The sequence below is a fragment of the Scleropages formosus genome, chromosome 8 (assembly GCF_900964775.1).
Source record: "Scleropages formosus chromosome 8, fSclFor1.1, whole genome shotgun sequence".
Classification (NCBI taxonomy): Eukaryota; Metazoa; Chordata; class Actinopteri; order Osteoglossiformes; family Osteoglossidae; genus Scleropages; species Scleropages formosus.
Genome location: NC_041813.1, coordinates 12,371,879 through 12,394,927, shown reverse-complemented (window position 1 = coordinate 12,394,927; position 23,049 = coordinate 12,371,879). Strand labels below are relative to the sequence as shown.

At 45.1% G+C, this 23,049-nt stretch overlaps 1 protein-coding gene across 2 annotated transcripts; it reads right to left on the bottom strand.

Moving 5' to 3' along the window:
• Positions 1-98: 98 nt before the first annotated feature.
• On the bottom strand, positions 99-4,989 carry rab42b (RAB42, member RAS oncogene family). Of its 2 annotated transcripts, XM_018725123.1 has the most exons (3): positions 4,312-4,989; positions 1,129-1,315; positions 99-1,005 (listed from the first exon to the last, which is right to left on the bottom strand). In XM_018725123.1, the coding sequence occupies exons 1-3, from the start codon at positions 4,539-4,541 to the stop codon at positions 874-876; spliced, it is 549 nt and encodes a 182-aa protein (XP_018580639.1). In that variant the 5' UTR covers positions 4,542-4,989; the 3' UTR covers positions 99-873. The 2 variants fall into 2 exon arrangements, with proteins under 2 accessions (XP_018580639.1, XP_018580638.1); XM_018725122.1 differs by having other exon boundaries at positions 99-1,315.
• Between the last annotated feature and the right edge of the window lie 18,060 nt (positions 4,990-23,049).

The window sequence follows — 23,049 nt, the reverse complement described above, 5'->3', positions numbered from 1 at the left end:
TTTTAAACACAAGCTTGGAGTTTTTTTCTTTTTTGCAGCATATTGTTATGCATTTTTTTTGCATAATGTACACATTGGGCCAAGTTATCAGAACTTGATTTTGTCAGTAGAGGGTGTACAGTATTCAGGATGAAGTTGACAGTCCATGTATTTCCCATGTTGTTTATGAAACATGGCTGATTTTGTCTTTTTTACCAATAAAATTCATAAAATTATTCAAAACTAATTCAGTTTTGTAACAGTGTAATTGAGGGTGTGCACATTCTTTACATTCAAAGCTTGATGTTTCTGTTTTGAGCAAATGTTTTGTTTATAAATGGAGCTGAGATGTGATAGAGTGCCAGGAGTATGTTATTGTTTGGGCTTCCTAAAGTACTCTGCTTGTTTGACACTTTTTGTTGTCATGACTTCACTAGCCTAAGGAGATGCACTGAAATGCAAGTGAAACCCAACCCAAGTCCATATGTGAAGTGTACGTGTTAAAATGTCCCATGGTTGCCCACTTTGGAGTCCCTCAACCCCTGATGTTGAGAAATTGATCATTTCTGTCAGCTCAGGCACATTTTTGGTGAAAGATTACATTTTCCTGTCAGTGTCATTCTGGGTATACTGCCACACATTTTAAACTGATAAAAATACAGTATACATAGTGATTTTTTTTTCCCCTGAATGGCACAGAGCAAGGAGACATAACAATGAAGAAGATCCAAATAATTTCTTTAGCCATCTGACATACATGTCCTCTGAAGTCAAGGTATTTTTATTGTAGAATTTTTTTAGTTTTATGCAGGTGGTGTGTGTTTTCAGTGTGAAACCCAACCCAAGTCCATATGTGAGGTGTATGTGTTAAAATGTCCCATGGTAAGCTGGATGCTAGCAGCTGCAGTTCTTGACTTGGGCTGCAGCCATTTTGTTATCTGAGAGGTGGACCTCCTTTGCCTGAGGACTTGAGCACTTGATCCCATCCCAACCATGACGTATCTGCACTTGGCCGCTGCGCAGTGCCTGGAAGATGCAACGTGTTAGCAGCTCAAAGGCCTCTGTTACACCCAGGCTGCTTTTGGCTGAGGCCTCCACGTAAGGTACCCCCATTTGTGCAGCTAGATCCTCCGCCTCTTCACGGCTCACCTGCCGCCGTTCCTCAGTCTCCATGTCACTCTTGTTGCCCACCAGTACAAACAGCACAGTGTGGGGCTGAACCTTCTCCAGCACCTCTGTGTACCACTCATGGACGTGCTGGAATGAGGCCCGATTCCCCAGGTCGAACACCAGCAGGCCACCCACTGAGTTGCGGTAGTAGGAACGTGTCACTGACCTGTGTGGACCAGTGGTCGTTAGTCCACCTTATCTTCTACATCACCTGTTTTAGGAATATCAAACTACAGTGTGTTCAACGTATTTTGCAGAACATTTTATACAAAGGGAGTGAAAAGTACAAACCCACAGTCCTGGCACTGTTCTGATAAACCCTTCTTAATCACTGGGATTAGAATCATTGTGGTCTTAATTCCTCCATATTACTGCACCTAATTACTCATAGATAATTTGTTTATTCAACTCATTCTTTTATAAAAGGCAATTTACAATGTTAAGTTAAAAGTGATTTACACATTTGTACAACTGAGTAATTTTTCTTGCAGCAATCTATGGTCAGTGTCTAGCTAGAGCTACTACAGCAGGAGGTGGGATTTGAACCTTAGACCACAACATAGCGGCTCAGGTTCATTGCCAAATGTGACAAGAACTAGAGACAGGACAGCAGATAACAGTGGATGCAGCCAATACTGTACATTCAAAAGGTGGAGGTTTGAATCCTCCTCTTGCTGCAATACCCTTGATCAAGGTATACACCCCAAAAATGATACTGTAATTATGACCCAGTGTTATGAATGGACAAATCACAGTTTAACACTAAGTCACTTTGCAGAAAAGTGTCAGCTAAATGAATGAATGAAACAGGCAGTATGGAACTATGTAATAGTATGCATGTAACATATAAATGGAGAGTATAGTAATTTTCTGAGATGCTTTTTTATGCTTGAACATTCTTTTCACTATTGTCGGTATTTTTTTTAACTATATGTTTAAAGGAACACATCTTGTTCAGAGCTGTAGACAGTCAGGAGTACTATGAACAAGCAGCCTAGCAAAACTTCAGGGTATGTACTTAACCATCAGAAAATTAGTATTACCTTATTCCCTTCCACAAGAATGAGCCTTTGTTCGTGCTCTCTTTGTCTGACACAGGTAAAACAACTGCAGTACTATACGGTAGTGCTTTAAATGTCAGAATACAAGAGCTCACAGGAATTCACCTGAAACCGCCCAGTCATCTTTAGGGGTATGGTTCTTATTTCCATTCTTTTTTGTTGTTTTTCTTATAATTTTCCATTTAAATTGTAACCAGTTTCAGTTGGACATTATTATGCAAAAAGAAAAAAACCACAAAAGGAAGGTGTCAGCTCAGGGTACAAAGACCATTGACATTCATATGGTGAAAGATGATCCCCAGTAGCCCTGAGTCACCATGGGATTGTCTCCATACTAGCCAACATGCCCAGTGTCCTACTGCTTTAAGAACAATGACACAAGTATGTGAAATTCCAAAACAAATTTGCATATTAATTACCTGAGAATAAGTAGCACACTGTTACCTTTTTCTTAATTTCGCATCTCTGGAGCAATAGTGTTCAGCACTGATTGTCCAGGGTCCTGTGTGTGTGACTAGTATCAGGTACTTCACATGCTATGTATCCACACTACCTTTCCATTCATTGAGCTGGTGTTTTTCTCCAGTGCAGCTTGCCATAACTGACACATTTACACAATCAATGGTGAGTATAGTGCTCAAGCAGAGTTTGAACATGGGACTTTTGGATGCTGAAGAGTGAGTGTAGGACAAAACCCCATTAGGGCAAATACACACATTTTTCCAAACCACTTGTCCCATACAGGGTCACAGGGAACCAGAGCCTACCCAGCAACACAGGGCATAAGGCCAGAGGGGGAGGGGACACACCCAGGACAAGGACACCAGGCCATCGCAAGGCACCCCAAGCAGGACTCAAACCCCAGACCCACCAGAGAGCAGGACCCAGGCCAACCCACTGCGCCACCACACCCTTAGGACAAATAATTAACAAAATTTTTATTCTTCTTATTATTTGTAGTTTATGAACACTTCTCTGAATTGTAAAACACTACATTTATTATGTAATGAGACTGCAATAAGGAAGGCATTATAAGTATTGTATTGTAGCATACATTAATACTTGCATTATACATTGACAGCTCACTGTTTTACAACAGAAAATTATTTGTACAATCATCAAAAGCATAATTAAAAGAACCTATTTCTTCAAGGGGGTGTGGTGGCGCAGTGGGTTGGACCGCAGTCCTGCTCTTGGGTGGGTCTGGGGTTCGAGTCCCGCTAGAGGTGCCTTGTGGTGGACTGGTGTCCCATCCTGGGTGTGTCCCCTCCCCCTCCAGCCTTATGCCCTGTGTTGCTGGGTTAGGCTCTGGTTCCCCGCGACCCTGTATGGGACAAGCAGCTCTGAAGGTGTGTGTATTTCTTTGAAAAATAAAAAAGCAATATTAAAAACATCATTGAGTGTTAAGGTTTATTTATTCATTTGCTACCACCTGATGCTGTGTCCTATGCCATTCAGAAATGAACTAACACAGAGACTGTAATATTTTCTAGGATTACTTCAGTATTTTTGTCATTTTTTTATTTAATTAAGAAGGTTTTGTCCTACTTTGTGTTTCCAAAGAGGGGGTTTTCTCCTACTTTGTGTTTCAAAGGATGGGGTTTTCTCCTACTTTGTGTTTCAAAAGAAGGGGTTTTGTCCAAGGGGTTTCTGTTCTGGGAGAGAGGTTGTCCTATGGGGGTTTTCTCTGGACCCCACTGAGACCTGCTGAAGAGTAGCTCTAGGCACTGAACCACTTGCAGGATAATGTGTTTTTCACAATGATCTGTTGTTAAAGTATATATCTATAATAAAAGTAAATAAGGTAAAGTTGAGACAAATGTGGTTTTCCATAGCTGTAAATTGGTGACATAACATTGACACAAATTTATTCTGAGAAACTTGAGATAAATTGAACTGAAAGGAGAACTATTGTCCTAAAGATGAATGGGTGGTTTTAGGTGAATTCCTGTGAGCTCTGATACCAGCAAGATAAATAAGGACATAAACACTGTTAAGTACAAAGTAGCACCAGTAGTAAAGAAATGCTAGCAATATGTGCAGTGAGAGCTATTCTGGATGGAACATGGGCTTTTGAGCCACGTAGGCCTGGTGACCCTACCTGAAGCGCTCCTGTCCTGCTGTGTCCCAGAACTGCAGCTTGATCCGAATGCCAGGTTCCACTTCCACAAAGTGCACATAAAAGTCCACTCCCACTGTCTGGTTGATGTTCTCGAGGAACTGGTCTTCTGTGTAGCGCTTGAGCAGTGAGGACTTGCCCACCGTGGAGTCCCCCAGCATGATGATGCGAAACTGGTACTGCCACAGCATCAGGTCTGTGGCTCCTGTCATGTCCTGGTGTGATGATTTTGTGCAGGTAGAGAAGGACAGGGAAGCAGAAGCGCACAAGCTGGCAGTGAGAGCCAGTTAGATTCCTAGAGCTGTGAGAAGGAATCAGACCTGTGCCATCTGTTCCAGAACAGAAGGAGCAGTTAAACAGAATTCCAAGTGGAGACAAGATGGTGTCACGTCGTAAATGGCCCACACCTAGGCAGGCTCCAGCGTGCCTCTGTGATGGTTGATCCTCTTGGAGTTGTGTGACAGAAAAGCTGTTTCCAAGCCAGGCTGTGTTTGAGGCCTAATGTTCTTTCCTAGAAAGCTGAGTGGAGGCCAAGCAAAGCTTATGGTGAGCTTCTCTTCCCACAGCAGGGTGATGCAGATCAGCGAGCAAGTGAGCAAGCATGCAAGTGGGAGCCGTTGGATTTTCAGAATGAGCAAGATTTGCACTTGGTCCTGCTGACAGGCAGGGGATGATTACTGAGCAAGAGCGAGTGGATGGGTGGTGTCTTTTTGGCAGAGGGGAGGGGCCAAGCAGCAGTTTGCCTCAGGGAGGGAGAGCTCCGTGTATCATATCGAAACAGGTTCTGCACTTCTTGCCTGGAACTGCTCACTGCAAGTCTGGTCAAGTGAAAGAATGCAGGCGGGGAAGAAGGCGGAGGCCTACAAGGGTTCTCACTGTGCTCATACACTCCTGTAAGAATAACCTGATCACACTGATATCTGGGCTTTTCCCAACAACCCGCTGTGTATTCATCCAAGAATCTACTGGCAAAACAAACAAGCACGCAACCTCTTCCTGTTGTTCAACTGACTGAGAACGTAGCTCCTTATCAGCTGCTTCCATACAGAATAAAGAGCAGCTGTTTCTTGTAGTAGGTTTTATCATAGTTGGTATTACAGTATATAATGTACCGTGACTGAAAAATTGACAATTATTCTTCATGATATTGATTTATAAGAAAATGTTTGTTCTACTGGTTAAGTAGGCAAGTTAAAAATACAGTAACTGCAACATTTCACTGTAAGTCTCATTGGAATCAGTTGCTCCATTTCCACCTAATCTTTATTATAATTATTACAATAGACCATTTTTTCACCAAGCTGGTTATAGGCCACTGTTGGCTTACTTTTTGTCATGGTTCCCAAAGACGCCACAGGAGACCGGACTTGAGTGCAGGTGCTCGTTTATTGAAGGGTGAGGCAAAGACAGGTCGAGATTCAAGCGAGGGTCAGGCGAGGCGCAAACGTGATCCAGGAGGTCTATAGCAGAAATCGGAAGTCAAGGGACGAGTGGCGGTCAGGGAGCCGGGGACATGTACTATGGTTGGGAATAGGGAATAGGGAATACAGGCAAGCAAACAGAGAGCGAGGTTTGGGAAAGCGGTGCACAAAAGAAGTTCCACCGTCTGTCGTCCCTCGAGCTGCTCCTTTTATTGCCTGTTAATGGTCATCAGCCGGTGCAGGGGTGGGTCGCCCGCTATATTCTTCCAGCTGCAGGAGCCAGAACGCTTATATTGTAATGCAATAACAGCACTGGATCACAGTGTGAAACCAGGATGACAAATTACAATGAAGTGATGAACCACTATTGCCAAAGTCCACTGTCTGAGATAGTATTCTATGAGAGTACCTATGAGGTGTCATGAAGATCAGACCCTAATTTTATGTAACGGAAGAAAATTCTGCATATTTAAAGAGAAATATAAATTTGAACGTAGATCACAACTGCACAATACTATTAAAGACCAAAAGAAATAATAAAGAGGCCTTTAAGAAAATTCAATACAATTTTGTGGTGCCTGGATGTGGGAGGACAGGAGCCCTGCATTGATCAGTACTGCTTGAGCAGTAGCTCAAATCAGTTGGCTGAAGTCCGCAGGATATCCGTTTCCCTGGCACTGGGAGGATGCAGGACTGGGCACTGAGTTGCATGATTGTGAAAGCCAGGCAGGTGAGGCTGTGCCGATAGAGGGGAGTAAACAGAGAAAAGAAAAGTCAAGGGGGCAACAGTCAAAGGTGTCATGATGAGCGTGGAGGATCAGGAGAGCAGACTCAAACGCTGATGCTAAATCGCTTTATTTGTATCACATGAGGGTTGCCCCCAAAGAACAAAACAGAAGAGTAAGCCTCGGAAGATAGGTGAGGGGAACGTTTTTTGATTGGGGGTTCTGCAGCCAGGTGCGTCGGAGCAGGTGTTTTTATACTGCATCCCAGGGGTTGTCACCAAGTGCATGGTCGCTGAGCATGCGATCGTCAGGGACAGGGGGGCCAAGAATGCTAGTGACAAAAGGTTAGGTGGCCAGCAGGTAAAGAAGTTGGGGTATGGGATAGTGTAAATAATGATTTGGTTGGCATTTTGAATAAGATGAAGAGAATACAACAGAGAGTAAATTGGATAGCTTGGGAGAAGTTATTTATAGTTATGGGGCAGAGAGATTTGAAGTAATAAAGATGAGGAGTAAGGAGTAGCTAGGTGTAGTGAAGTCCAGGTGGCAGATAGACATAGACAGGCTTGTTTAGGAGAGAAGGCAGCTAAGAAGACGGGGAAGATGAGCTGAGGACGGGGAAAAGGAAGGCTATTTGTCTTTTGTAGGCCAGTATAAAAAGTAGATTAACTATATTAAGGAGGGCAAAGGTTCTTCCTTTTAAGTTTGTAAAGGCTTCATTTTGTAAGGAGAAGTCCTGGACATTAATCGTAGAAAGGAAAATGGTAGGCTCAAGTTGCCGGTGGATATCATACTGGGTGTTTAAATGTACACCCGATGTGCTGAAATTTTTGTGGAGGTTGATGACTGTTGTGTGGAAGAAGGGCTCATTCCAAAATCATGGTGGAGAGCAGGAAGGATTTTTATTCCTAAGGAGAAGGATGCTGTTGGGATAGGCCAGTTTAGGCCTATTAGCCTTATCAATGTTGAAGGGAAAATTTTCTTTAACATTGTGGCAAGGAGGTTGGTGGCATACTTGAAGGCTAACAGGTTGATTGATACCTCCATGCAGAAAGCAGGGTTTCTGGGATACTAGGGGTGCTTGGAGCACATCAGTAGGATTTGGTATCAGATTCAGGCTGCCAAGAAGGAGAAAAGAGATCTCAGTGTGGTGTTTTTGGACTTGACAAACGCTTTTTGATTGGTTCTACACATTTGCTATGGGAGGCGTTCAAGTTTTTTAAGGTTTCTGAGAGTGTTACGAGGCTGGTGAAAGCCCACCTTGGGGATATTCAGTTTTTTTTAGTACAGAAAGCTATACAACATCTTGGCATCGGTTGGAGGTTGGACTCATGGTTTGTTGGAGTATAAGGTTAGTTTGACTCGGGGTACTATACTTGGTGTCATAATCAAGTATTTTAATGTTTAGCAGGTGTTTCTGAGAGCAAGCATTTGTTGGTGAATTGTTTGCCTGTTGGTAGTGTAAATAATACAAATGGATTTATGTGGGTAGGAGAGAGTGGATGTGTCTTGGTAGGTGGGGTAGTACACAGGACTGGAAGCTGCTGGCTGATGTGGGCAAACAGCTCCAGGTGTCACAGGTTATTGTGGTTACTTCATTGTGTCTATGCATGGTGTTACATTTGGAGTGTAAGTGAATCACGTATTTTATACTGTTAAAAGTGCTGTTTGAGGATGCTATTGGGGAGGTATATGAGTGGAAATTGTTATAGTATGCAGATCTAGTGGGAGAGGCAAGAGACTGTTGTTGGTGGGCTCAGGTGAGACTGGTAGAGGTAGGTATCAGGGGGTTGTGGCTAAATCAGCTGTGTTGTAGTTGGGGGAATTTGTGTTAGAGGCTATTCGTTAAAGGTGGCAGTGAAAGACCTGCCTGAGACTGCTGAGAAGGTGAGAAGAGAGCAGGATAGTTGGGGTTACAGGTTGGAAGCAGGTGTGTAGTGGTTGTTAAAATTAGTGGCAGGTGGCTAGTAATGAGAAGCAGCTGTTATGTAAGGAGGCATGGCCTTGTTAATCAGGTTGGTTGGAGTTTGTGGAGTGGTGCATTTGTAGATTTTGTTGGCATGTATGGAGGTATGGTATTATCTGGGATGGTTTGAGTTTGTGCAATTAGTGTGTTATTTTATTTATTGTATGATCGAAAACAGATCTTTAGCAACATAGGGCAAGCTTTAAGCTGTAAAACTGGCTTCGTGTAGCCAGAGTTTAATGTCTGTGTCATCAATGTTTGTCAGATCCACTAGTGTGGGTGTGTACGTGGGGCAGTAAGCCAGCAGATATTTTGCAGTTTGTTGCTGCTCTCCCCATGGGCATCCAGGGCTGTCTACTAGTTCCATTTTGTAATTAGTGTGTTTGCAGCATTTGATGGTATTCATAGAGGTATGGTATTATTTCATTGGGGTGGTTAAGTTTGTGGAGTTGCTGTATTTGTTGAGGGTGAAGGGCATCTAATGTGAGTGGATGGGGGTGGTCTGGAACACCAGACTGCACTGTTGAGCTTTCCTCAGGTGTCCTGGACTTAATTCAACGAAACAATGACGAAGGGAGGTGCCCACTTGACAACCCAGTGAAATACCCATGTTAGAAGCCTGTTATTGATGTGGTGGTTAGGGGAGGAAGTTAAGCTGCTTGGTCTTGAGTGATGATTCATAGAGATACATGATGTAATGCTGTCTGTTTTTCTCTGTGGCTTAGTGAAGTTGATTGGACTGGGTCCTTGTGTACAGCTGTTGTAACAGCTTGTCTTGTGTATGTTGAATGTTTTGAAGAGACTGACTTTCCATTTAGTATAATTTTTAAACATACTGAAATCATCCTGCTTATATTGACACCCTGGGTGACAATTACAGCTATAAACTCCTATATAGTGTTGTTTTACACAATATTAACCCAAGAAATAGTCTCACATAGTGTGACAACTAAAACCTGTGACCTACTGTGGTAGAAAACAGATTGCGAGAGGGGGATGAAGGGCAGGGTGGATATCAAAACATGAGATCTAGAGGCAGACGATACACAAAATCTTCAACAGCAGCAACATCCCCCCCCCTTAGAGAATCATCCAACAGCTACTGGCATCAGACAGTGGTGATACCTCCTAACTCTCACCTAGACATCTCTGGCTATACCTCCCCTCTGCAACCATCCCTAATCGAATAAAAACAGAGAAGCTTTTTTTTTTTTTTTTTTTTTTTAAAACATGTAAGTCTGTAGAAAAAGCAGGGACTGAGAAAGATAGGCTGGAAGAGTTAAAATCTTGGTAGGCTCTGAACCATTTGAAAGTCCTCACAACTTTATCGAAATTGCATCTCCTATTTCAGCTGTCAGTTTGAGGTAAAATTGCAATTGGTAGTCTTTGAAGATGATATTGTTTCTTCATAGAAACTGGGTGGCATGGTGGCACCCCAAGTACTGCTGCTGTCTCTCAGTGCCTGGGTGGTATAAGACATGGGTTCAATCCCCACTCAGTATGTGTGGAATTTGCATGTTCTCCCCATGTCTGCATGGGTTTCCTCTGGGTGCTCTGGTTTCCTCCCACAGTACAAAATCTGCTGTTCAGGTTCACCCATAGTGTGTGTGTTCCACCGATGTATGGATGAATGACCCATTGTAAGTAGTGTATCTAGCAGTGTAAGCCACCTTGGTGAATAAGGTGTGTGGGCTGATAACACTACATAGAGTTCATAGGAAGTTGTTTTGGAGAAAAGCATCTGCTAATAAATAAATGTAAACTGGACTAGAATGCCTCTCAAATGGGTGTTTGGGTTGGGAGCATGACCAGGGCATCAGTAGGTTGAAATCAAGATCAAGAGGAGGAGAATAAGCCAACAGTCCCACCTTGGAATGTAGTTAGTCCTGCAGAAATTGAGAGCAGTGTTTCCTTCAGCATTCCCAAGCAGTCCAGTTTCACTTGATACAACTCAGAATTTTGCTCTAGGGGTTCTACTGACTTGACTTAAAAACACCCAGTGGCGGAGTGCATAGTACTGTTGTCTCTCAGAACCTTGGTGGGGCAAGAACCTCTGGAATGGGCAGCCTGTGATCAACTGTCTGACTTCTTCACCCAAAACTGCCTCCTTAATGGATATCAGTCTGGATTCAAAGTTGGATGCTCCACTAAGACGGTGCTCCTGGCAGTGCCTGGTACTCTCCAATTGGCTAGAGCGCGCCCCCCCCGGTCTATTATCGTCCTCGACCTGTCTGCAGTATTCAATACTGTCAACCACCACATTCTAGGTTCCTCTCTTGGTGAGCTTGGGATCAAAAGAACAGCACTAATGGTTTTAATCCTATCTATCTGACAGACCCAATCAAGTGGTCTGGCGGGGCTCCCATTCTCCTCTGCTTCTTTCAATTAATGTCCTGCAGGGCTCGGTACTGGGTCCTCTGCTCTTCTCGATCTACACCTCCCCCCTCGGCCCTGTCGTTGCCTCCCATGGATTTAACTACCACTGCTATGCTGCTGATACCTAGCTCTTCCTCTCATTTCTACCTGAACCAGACATTTCGGCATGCTTTGCTGCCTGTTGGACATCTCTGCATGGATGTTGGATGTCTGATTACCCCTTCCAAATCAACCTCTCCAGAACAGGCCAGCTGGTAGGTGTAGGATCTCTATCTTCAAGTCATGTTCTCTCAAATGGGACAACTCACTAATTTTGCTTATTTCCTCAGCTAAGAGCATGGGAGTGATGATAGACTTGAGTCAATCTTTCTCTCAGCACATCAAAACCACAACCCGGACCTGCAGATGCATCCTGCATAACATCTGTAGGATCTGTCCTTACCTCACAACAGACTGCGCAAATCCTTGTCCAGGCCATGGTGACATTCAATCTGGACTACTGCAGCTCTCTTCTGTCTGGCCTTCCTGCTACTGTTATCAAATATCTACAGTTGATACAGGATGTTGCTACCCAAGTTGTTTGATTTGCCAAAGTGTTCTCGTGGGGAGTTTGACTAAGAGGAGAATAGAATGCGGTGGTTGACAGTGAATGCTGCAGATAGGTTGAGGATGATCATGATCGAGGAGAGGAAGGTTGCTCTTGTCAACTGGAGAGCATTAGACACTGCCAGGAGCCATGGACTGACCAACATTGAATCCAGACTGATATCCATTGAGGAGATGGTTCTGGGTGAGAAATTCAGATAGTTGATCACAGGCCCCCATTCTAGAGTTTTAGATTGGAAGGAGAGGAGGTAGACTGGCCTGTAGTTTGAGTTTGTAGCTTAGCTTCCATATTGTTCTGTCAATTGAACATTTTGCTCATAAGGCTCAGCTAGGATGCTTCACCAGGTGATATCGCTCTTATCTATGCTATCAAATCTACCCTTGAACTGTACTATGAAACTGTATAGCTGGCTGTGGAACAGATGGCCAAAGCCTGATTATTTTTTTTGTCAACTTAGTATGTCCATAGCACCCTGCCATCCTTGTGTGGTTTCAGCAGGTCGTTTTTTTTTTTCTCTCCCAGTGGTCTCTGCTTTAATAGTGTGGCGCGCAGCACCATGGGTTTGGATAGGGCGAAGAAGGACGCAAAGGCAGCGTTCATTTCAAACGTTTTATTAGAACACTGCTGCACAGGGAAATAATGCTCTTGCTCCAAGGGCCCCATTTCCTCCAGGACCTGAGCGTCTAGCCAGACTTCCCAGCTTGCATAGCATCCTCAGGCTCTTTGCATCTGCCAAGGAGGGAGAAAGAAAACACCCCCTTATAGTCCCTGTACGTCACTAACCAATTATGATAATACACATTTCCTGCTACAACACTAATATAATATACAATAGTATATAAAAAGTTTTCAATGATTAAAAACAATGGTTGTAGTGTTTAAGCTGTGTACTTAAGCAACAGAGTGCCTTGAATATCTTTGCAGTTTTGGAATGAGTGAAACTGTAAATTAAGCTGATCTACTTTACAACAGATACTTTCCTCAGACAAGGAAATCCAATATGGGGAACATAATTTATTCCAGTGCTTGGATAGGAGTAAAATAGTGAAACAACGTACAACAGGAATCACAAACATTAAAAGCTTGTGAGAGTAAGATGTGGTGGAACTCTAAATCAGAACAGCTGCTACAGCACAGTTCAAGTACTGCTGTGTAGGGTACTGTACTATGCTGCCTGAGAGAGCATGCAGAGTTGCAGTTAAACTTTCCACCTTGCACTTGAGGGACCCCAGTCAGAATCCCTACCTTGATGGAGGTGCTTACCTTGTATTGCTTCAGTAAAAAATTACTCTTCCTGTATAAGTGATTCAAACGCTAAGTAGTTCAACACAATAATAAAAAAGTAATTGTCCACTTATAAAAAACTAATTGAATAAGCCACAATACTCAAAGTTTGACACAAGGGGACACTGTATCCCTACAGAACTGCCCCCAGTTCTCTGACAAAGGAGGTCTAAAGGTTGTCCGAATGCTGTCTCAATTAACATGAAGCTGCTGAAAATTTCTAATTTATATCGGGCCCAGTTCACATTCGTATGGTTGCATTCAACAAAAAGCCTCTCTAAATCCTGTAGTGACTTAACACTCTTGCAGTATATTAGCTGGCCTTTCTTTTGCAGTTGAACTTACACAATTGATTTCCACTGGGTCCAGCTTCAGGCCACATACTGTTACTACAGAGACAAGGAGGGGTCACAGGGCTACACAAAGCACACCTTGAATTATCCATTAACACAGCCCTTTGATTTACCGTATTCTAATGTTCCTGTGTCTTTGGGGGCCTCCCTTTATTTCAACAGCTCAGCAGTTCTCAGTGAATGTCAGAAAGGTCTGAGGGACGATGGCTGTGACTAATCTGTTATTACAGTTGTCTCTCAATGTTCCCACCAGAGCAGTTGATATGCAACTCATACAGTACACTTTTCCTTAAACCCTCTGTGAAGCAGTACTTTACTCTTTATGATAGCTTTGCTGATCCTTGGGTTCATTCAACCACTTTTTTCCACCAAAGCATGAATTCTGTCTGAGGATGAATCCAGTCTTGTGCTTGAAAATAGCTGAGTTCTCCAGTAGCTAGTTGTAGCCAGCAATGAAGGAAACTCAAGTGATCAATATATTACTCACTATCAATGTAAAGCACAAGTGGATGAATGTAAGGACAATGGCAGGCAGGAGCACTGCGCACACCCATGATCTCAATGGCTCTCTGTGAGAATGGCTACAGGAAGAAGGCCTTGCCATGCTGACTCTTCACATAGACATCTCTGAATTTGACACAAAGAGCTCTCTGCTGCTGGACAAAAGTGTTTCAGACCTATGACAGTTTCCTTGTAAAAACATTAGTAAAAAAAAAAAAACTTTTTGAAGAAAATGTCTCCACAAAGACAAATGCTGAAAAACAGACCATGTGAGTTTGGCCTTGTAAAAGCTTAAATGAAAAAGCTTTTTAATAGTAAGTCAGCTTAAAAAAGTGCCAAAACTTTTTGTAGAAACATTTTAATACTTTTTGGTCTTGTATATGGAAAAAGAAACATTTATTTATGTGAGGTGATAATCAGTGTGAACTGCCCACAGTGGTTGGTGGACAAATGCAAGTGTGTAATATGTGATATGAACATAAAATATTACACACACAAACAGATTGGGGATAGGGCTGTGCTCTAGTAGGCAATAAGACCCTGCATTATTATAATAGAATCAGCACGTTATGGTGTTAGGCAAAGGGGTTTCTGGAAGAGCTGGTTTGGGCTGTGTTGCATTGCTGTGATACACCAAAGTTCAGGGGAAGGAGAAGTCCAAGTAACGGAGAGTACAGTGATGGAAAAAGAATGGATGGCTAGAATGGTATTGAGGTAGTAGCAGGGAGTGTGAACTAGGTGGGAACAAGCACTTAAACATAAGGTCTCGTTAGCAGAGCTCTGGAGAGCAGAGCCCCAGCAAATTAAGCTCTTGATCCAGCTTGGTTATGATGTGATGTGCAGTCCATCAAAACTGTATAGCTGGGGAAAAGTTGATTCCTTATCATGCTCATTATATTTGAAGAGAACATCCTGGCAAAGCTGAACATAGCACTTGTCAAAGGAGGTGAAACAGTAAAATCAGCACCCAGTGCCAGTGCAGGGCTCATGGTGGCAGTATAAGACTGGCAGCTGATGGTTGACTTACGTAGGCGCAGCTAAGGATTCCAGCCACCATCACAGAAACTTCTCTGAGGCCACACATTGTGTTTCTGTCAGAAGAAACTGCTAAGCAAGTCATCCTGTTGGAGCTTATAGTTCCTTGGGAAGAACAGAAAGAGGAAACTAACGAATGGGGGAGCATTTCCACTCAAAAGGCTTAAAGGCAAGGTGTGTGTCCATTGAAGTAGGCTGCAGGGGGTCTGCAGAGATATCTTTGAATAGGGTCTGTAGTATGTTGGGTATCACATGCAACCAGAGGAGGAAGGCTGTGAAAGTGGTTACTGAGGTTCTAGATGGCTAGATGGATCAGCAGAGCTGAGTTATGGGTTCAAAGTGCTACCTGGATGCAGGCTGGGGCCTGATCAACCCTGGTTGTGTCACCATGGTGAGGATATCTGATGTCAAAACACCCATGTGACTCCAAGTTACATGACTGATAATATACACAGGTGCATCACAAGATGAGTAATATAAATAGCCAGTTGTACATATATACAACTAAATGCATAATGTACAATATTACAAGCAATCAGTATACATAAACACACTATATGGCTGTTTTCGGAGGATATCATTCCACATTCCCAGCTCTTTGCATGTGATCTCATTACTAAATATTATTACATCGGTGCATTGGTTTGCAGTTAAGCTTAGATTTTGTAATCTTACTTTTGACCTATAAGACAGTAAATGGCATTGCTCCAGCTTACCCTAATGACATTATTCATTTTTATGTTCTAGAACATTGTCTTTGTTCATTGGATGTTGGTAACCTTAAAGTACCTGTGATCAATTACAGCTCAATAGGAGGGTGTGCCTTCAGTCTATCAGTAATTGTCAGGAATATCCTTGCTGTTTCAGTCTTTAAATTCAGGCTTAAGCCTAATATGTTCACTCTGGCATATCCATAACTAAGGGATTTCCTGTTTGGTGTGTTTTTTCTTCAGTATAAAACTCTCCAGTCTTGTTGTCATTACTGACCCCTTCGTGTTGAGCATTATTTCTCCATGACCAAACCTGAAGAGGGCAGCCGTGATTCCAGCACTTCCTGTTGACAGAATGATCACTGAAAACTGCATGCCAATGCGAATGAGATGTGCCTATGTGAACATCAACTTGACATTTAGTGATGATGTTATAAATTTCTGCAAACTGACTAAAAAGTCTTTTTTTAAATCTAGACTGCCAGGAAGGATGGGCTGCCACTGGCACTAGGACCCCCAAGAGGTTTTTTTCCTTGCCTTTTGGCTTGGAGTTTTTTGTTCCTTTCCTCCATAGCTTACTTACAGCTTTAATAAGTAGACAGTCGTCATCATCATCATCATCATCATCTGAACCGCTTGTCCGATATGGGGTCGCAGGGAGCCAGAGCCTAACCCGGCAACACAAGGCGTGAGGCTGGAGAGGGAGGGGACACACCCAGGACGGGACGCCAGTCCATCGCAAGGCACCCCAAGCGGGACTTGAACCCCAGACCCACCAGAGAGCAGGACCCGGTCCAACCCACTGCACCACCACGCCCCCCCAAATAGGTAGTTTTTGAAGTAATTTCATGTATAGCCAACCTTTTAGTGGTATTAAGCCTCTGATCCTTTGTTCAGCACTCTTTCACTGTGTGAGAAGAGTACTCTGTAAACTGAATTTAATAAAATTAATATTTCATACCCTATAGGCAGTGTCTGCGAAGGGGGCCTGGACGGATTCATTTCCATACCCAGCTTAACATATATGGTCTTCATTATATAATCACACACACACACACGTCATCTGAAATCGCTCACCCCAGGTGGGGTCTCGAGGAACTGGAGTCTAACCCGGCAACACAGGGCGTAAGGCTGGAGGGGGAAGGGACACACCCAGGATGGGACACCAGTCCATCGCAAGGCACCCCAAGCGGGACTCAAACCCCAGACCCACTGGAGAGCAGGACCTGGTTCAACCCACTGCACCACCGTGCCCCCCCAGTATATAATCAGTCTTAACTAATAAATCTACTGGCCTACAGACTAAAGAAGAATAAAGCTTTCACAGCCTAAAATCATGACATTTATGGTATCTACTCAGAATGTCTATGTTGATATACTACACATAAAATATGTTTTAACTTGACTAAGTGTAATCAATATCCATGAGTTGTAACCAGGCAGTCGTTGTACATGTTGTTACCCCAACCTTTGAGGTGCTTCAAAAAACTTTTATCCTAGAAACTACAAGGGTTTCAAATTTTCAAAAATGGTCACCTATTTAATATATATCTATAACACTGATGTATTGATGCCACTTAGATCTAGAGTCATTTAGCTGATGCTTTTCTGCAATGTGAATTACAATGTTAAGCTACTTACAATTATTTAACCATTGATACAGCTGGGTAATTTTAGTTCAGCAATTTTAGAGTAGGTACCTTTCTCAAGGGTACAACAGATCAGATTCAGACCTGCTACCTTTGGATCCAAAGACAGTAGGTCTAACCACTATGTTACCAGCTGCCCCAAGCAAGATACACAAACTGGCTGAAAATTTTAATTCAAATCATAAAAAGGACAGCAGGTTCTGGAGTAATTAAGGACTGTTATCTTTAAACTGGAAGGTTCCTGGTGAATCCTGCTCCTGTTTTTGAACCCTTGGTTACTGACGAGTGTCATGCTCCATCGGGAAAAGATGTTTATTGTAAATAGTTGGGAATTGTGGGAAAGATGTAAAATAATAGTTTATGTAGAACATGAAATGATGGGATTATAAGGGAGTGAGTGCCTGTTGGGCAGTGTAAGAAGATTAAGGAAAGCTGAAAAAGACTAAGCAGACTGAGAAGGCTAGATTGAAGAAAAAGGGTCCAAAGGGGAGAGCATTGTCTCTATTTGTTTGCACCGATACCCCGCTGTGTGCCGGTGTTCCAATAATGTTCATAATGAATGCTCTCCCTGCGCTTTCTTTGCTCCATCTAGTCCGCGCAGCGTGCTACATAAACTGCCACGAGTAATGCTATCATATGATATTTTGGCTGACAGTGACATGAGTAATCACACTACGATTATTATTATTATTTATTTTCTTTATTTGTGTGATGCATTTGTCTAGGACAGTTTTCAGTGTAAGGTAATCAACCTTACTATGATCTATAAAACTAAGCATTCTACAGAGTCTTTCAAGGTAAGCACTTTGGTACGAGTGGAGAAGTGGGATTCGATACCGGCACTTTCTGACATCAAAGCAATAGCCCTAATTCAGCACCCTTCCGACTCTCGGAAGTTACCATACCATACCATCTTCTGTCCCGCTTGTCCTAGAAGGGTCGCTGTGGCAGCAGGGAGAGCAGAGAGGCCCAGCCGCCCCTGTCCCCCGCAACTTCCTCCAGCTCAACCTGGGGGATCCCCAGCCATTCCCAGGCCAACTGTGAGATATAATCCCTCCAGCGGGTCCTGGGCCGACCTCGGGGCCTCGCCCCAGCTGGCCGTGCCTGGTATACCTCCAAAGGGAGGCGTCCAGGGGGCATCCTTATCAGATGCCCGAACGACCTCAGCTGGCTCCTCTCAATGCGAAGGAGTAGCGGCTCTACTCCGAGCTCCTCCCGGATGTCCGAACTCCTCACCCTGTCACGGAGAGTGAGTCCCAGCACCCTGCAGAGAAAACTCATTTCGGCCGCTTGTATCCGCGATCTTATTCTTTCGGTCATCACCCAGAGTTGATGACAATAGGTGAGGGTAAGGGCGTAGATCAACCGATAAATGGAGAGACTCGCCTTACGACTCAGCTCCCCCTTCACCACTACAGTCCGGTACAGCGACCGCATTACTGCTGCCGCTGCTCTCAGTCTGTGGCTGATCTCACACTCCCTTCTTACCTCATTTGTGAACAAGACCCCAAGATACTTGAACTCCTCCATCTGGGGCAAAAACTCTCCCCTTACCTGGAGGGGGCATACCATCCTTTTCCGTGACAGAACCATGGACTCAGGCTTTGAGGTGCTGATCCTCATCCCCACCGCTTCACACTCGGCTGCAAATCGTTCCAGTGCGTGCTGGAGGCAGCCATGTGACGGTGCCAAAAGGACAGCATCATCCGCAAAAAGCAGAGACGTCACCTTCCGACTCCCACACAGAATGCCCTCCTGACCTTGGCTGCGCCTTGATATCCCGTCCATGAAAACCACAAACAGGAGTGGAGACAACGCACAACCTTGGCGGAGTCCAACATCCACACTGAACAGGCCTGACTTAAGGCCGAGTATGCGGACACAGCTTTCGCTCCGTATGTACAAGGACCGAATGACCCGTAGTAGTGGCCCTGGTACCCCATACTCCCGAAGCACCTCCCACAGAATTTCCTGGAACACGGTCATAGGCCTTCTCCAAGTCCACAAAACACATGTAGACTGGATTAGCAAATTCCCATGCCCCTTCAATGATCTGTGAGGGAGTAAAAAGCTGGTCCACTGTTCCACGGCCAGGGCGGAATCCGCATTGTTCCTTTTCAATCTGAGGTTCAACTATCGGCCAGAGCCTCCTCTCCAGCAGCCCGGCATAGACTTTCCCAGGGAGGCTGAGAAGTGTGATGCCCCAATAGTTAGCACACACTCTCCGGTCCCCTTTCTTAAAGACAGGGACCACCACCCCAGTTTGCCAATCTAAGGGCACTGTCCCCGAGGTCCATGCAACATTGCAGAGGCGTGTCAACCATGACAACCCTGCAACATCCAGGGCCTTAAGCATTTCCGGGCGGACCTCATCCACCCCCGGTGCTTTGCCACCATAGAGCTTACTAACTACCTCAGTGACTTCCACCAGGGAAATGGACTCTGACAGCTTGAAAGCCTCTGGCCCTGACTCCTGTAAGGGAGGCATATCACTCGGGTTTAAGAGTTCTTCAAAGTGCTCCTTCCACCTCCCGACAATGTCCTCATCAGAGGTCAGAGTTTCTCCACTCTTGCTAAACACAGCCTGAGCGAAACTCCTCTGACCCCTTCTGAGCTGCCGGATGGTTCTCCAAAACCTCTTTGAAGCCGACCGATAGTTCTGTTTTCCATGGCCTCTCCAAACTCCTCCCATGCCCAGGATTTTGCTTCTGCAACCACAGCCGCTGCTGCCTTTTTCGCCTGCCGGTACCTATCTGCTGAGTCAGGAGTCCCCAGAGCCAACCAGGCCCTAAAGGCCTCCTTCTTCAGCTTGACAGCTTCCCTCACCACCGGTTCTCGGGTTGCCGCCCTGGCTGGCACCAACAAGCTTTTGGCCACAGCTGTGCCTGGCTGCTCCCACAGTGGAGGTTTTGAACAGGGTCCATTCAGACTCCATGTCCCCTACCTCCTCCGGGACATGGGAGAAGCTCTCCCGGAGGTGGAAGTTAAAATCATTCCGGACAAGGTCCTCTGACAGTCATTCCCAGCACACCCTCATTAAACGTCTGGGCCTACTGGGTATGTCCATCAGTTTTCCCCGCCATCTGATCCAACTCACCACCAGATGGTGATCGGTTGACAGCTCAGCACCTCTCTTCAGCCGAGTGTCCAAAACATGTGGCCTCAAGTCAGAAGAAATGACTACAAAGTCGATCATTGACCTTTAGCCCAAGGAGCTCTGGTACCAAGTACACTTATGAACATCCTTGTGTTCGAACACGGTGTTTGTTATGGACAAACCATGACTAGCACAGAAGTCCAATAACATTTCACCATTCGGGTTCAGATCGAGCAGGCCGTTCTTCCCAATCACCCCCCGCCAGATTTTCCAGACATTGCCAACGTGAGCGTTGAAGTCCCCCAGCAGGACTATGGAGTCTGTAGGTGGGGCCCTGTCCAGAACCCCTCCCACCTACTCCAAGAAGGCTGAATACTCTGAACTGCTGTTTGGTGCATAAGCACACGCAACAGTCAAAGTTTTCCTCTCTGCGACCCTAAGTCGCATTGAGGCGACCCTCTCGTCCACCGGGGCAAACTCCAACTGTATGGCAGCCAGCCAGGGACTTGTGAGTATCCCCACACCCACCTGGCGCCTCTCACCTCGTGCAGCTCCTGAGTAGGAGAGGGACCACCCCTTATCGAGGAGTTTGGTTCCAGAGCCAACACTGTGAGTGGAGGTGAGCCCAACTATATCTAGTTGGTATTTCTCAACCTCCCGCACCAGTTTCGGCTCCTTCCCCCCAGTGAGGTGACATTCCATGTACCAAGAGCCAGTTTTTGTCGCGAGGGGCCATGACGCCATGCGCCACCCCCTCCCCTCCCCTCCCCTCCCGCCAGGTATACATAGCACCAGAGCCCCATGCTGGACCTTGCAGGTGGTGGGCCCACATGGCCCCCCCACGATGCCTTTTTGGACTAAGCCCGGCCGGGCTACGTGGGCTGCCCAGCCACCAGGCGCTCACCTAGGAACACTACTCCCAGGCCTGGCTCCAGGGGTAGGTCCCAGTGACCCTATTCCGGGCAGGGTAAACGTTCTTCTGTTTCCATTTTTCATGGAGGTTTTTGGATCGTGTTGGTCTGGATCTTCACTCCAGTCCTGTTTGCCTTGGGAGACCCTACCAGGAGCATAATGCTCCCGACGACATAGCTCTGGAGATCCCTAGATCACGCAAGCCCTTCTGCCACGCCAAGGCCTCGATCCAAGAAGGGCTCTCGGAAGTTGTTGTTATTATTATTATTATTATTATTACTATTATTATTATATGCAAAGCAGTTGAGAAAGATCACCAATCACCTAAAACGCTCCTGTCCGGCCGTGTCCCACAGCTGTAGTTTAATCTTGAGTTTGGGTTAGAGCTCCAGCGCGTGCGGGTGTAGAAATCCACGCCCACCGTGGGGTCCTCCGCGTCGCTGAACACGCCGTCAGTGAAGCGCTTGAGCAGAGACGACTTACCCACTGTGGAGTCCCCCAGTAGGATAACCCGAAATTGGTACTGCCAAATCATATCCACCATGGCATTGCTGCACTGCACCGCTGCCAGCATCCTCCCATCCGCTAGGGCACACGGCCAAGCTGGAGCGTGGGTTCCTCGTTCGCGGTCATGTGACGGAGACAATGTGTTATCAGAGAAGGGTAGCATAAGGCAGTAAAAACAGGCGGACGCATGTATTGGTTGCTCTTTCCTTGACACAGTGTTCCTTATTGGTGTGCAAGGTGGATCTTAGCTGCATCGTTGAACACACACACACACACACACACACACACACACACACACACACACACACACACACACACACACACATTTTCAGAACCGCTTGTCCCATACGGGGTCACGGGGAACTGGAGCCTACCCGGCAACACAGGGCGTAAGGCCGGGGGGGAGGGGACACACCCAGGACGGGACACCAGTCCGTAGCAAGGCACCCCAAGCGGGACTCAAACCCCAGACCCACCGGAGAGCAGGACTGCGGTCCAACCCACTGCGCCACCACACCCCCTCCATCTTTGAAGAAAGTTGCTTAAACTAAATAAAAACAATAGGACAAGGTGTGTAATGGAAACGTATAATTTTGTTTTTCTTTCTGTTAATAATTATCAGGCTGCAGTATTTCTAGAGCTCCAGCAGCAGCCAGATGAATATGAATCAGTAACTCTAGTAGCGTGTAAAAAGTACAGTTTCCAGGTTTATTACAGTGCATTTGTTTAAACACCTACAGCGTAATAAGTTATTTTCTGTTTGAGTATATGATATTTTTGTACAACTTCTATCTGGACAAACAGAAAAACAATGTATTCAAGCTACCTTTGCTTTGGAACCGTTTGAATTGTTTTGTAGCACGTTGAATTGAATCTCAAGCTTTTTCTTAGTGAAGAACCAGAAGGCATTCTTCCCTGCAAGTTTTGATATGTCACGTTTTGCATGGACTCACTCACATCCTGGGCCTCTGAATTTTATCACCTCATCGACCGCTACAGCAAATTAACTATGTTCGCTTAATTTGTTTATGTGTAACTATGATAGATGTTTCCGGAAGAGTAGTAAAACTGGTGATATATCCTTAAGTATATTTCTGGTTTCTCCTTTCATGTAACCCAACATGCATGATGATGCAGCAAACCCAACGAATACCTTTTGAGGTACTTAATTATTCCTCAACATTTTTGGTGACTCGGAACATACCTGACACTGTTGGAAACCAGGAAGTGAGGTTAAATCGCTTGCTTTGTGAGATAGTTTTTGCGAGTGATTTATATTTTTTTATATTTAATTTTGTCCGAGTTTTCACTGGTTGGACTACCTCCGGGGGTGTCGTCCCTTACTTAGTTACTAGTTTTTAATTCGTACTAATTTATGATGTGTTTGATTTACTTTTTAAAGCCAGCTGTATAGTGAGGGGGGCGCGGTGGCGCAGTGGGTTGGACCGGGTCCTGCTCTCTGGTGGGTCTGGGGGTTCGAGTCTCGCTTGGGGTGCCTTGCGATGGACTGGCGTCCCGTCCTGGGTATGTCCCCTCCCCCTCCAGCCTTACGCTCTGAGTTGCCGGGTTAGGCTCTG

What these genes read in the sequence shown, in the direction of transcription:
- rab42b (XM_018725122.1), bottom strand. Translation starts at nt 4,541, where the DNA reads ATGACAGGAGCCACAGACCTGATGCTGTGGCAGTACCAGTTTCGCATC. An exon ending in GCAGGACAGGAGCGCTTCAG is followed by an intron (nt 1,316 to 4,311) that starts GTAGGGTCACCA and finishes TGGTCCACACAG; the next exon opens with GTCAGTGACACGTTCCTACT.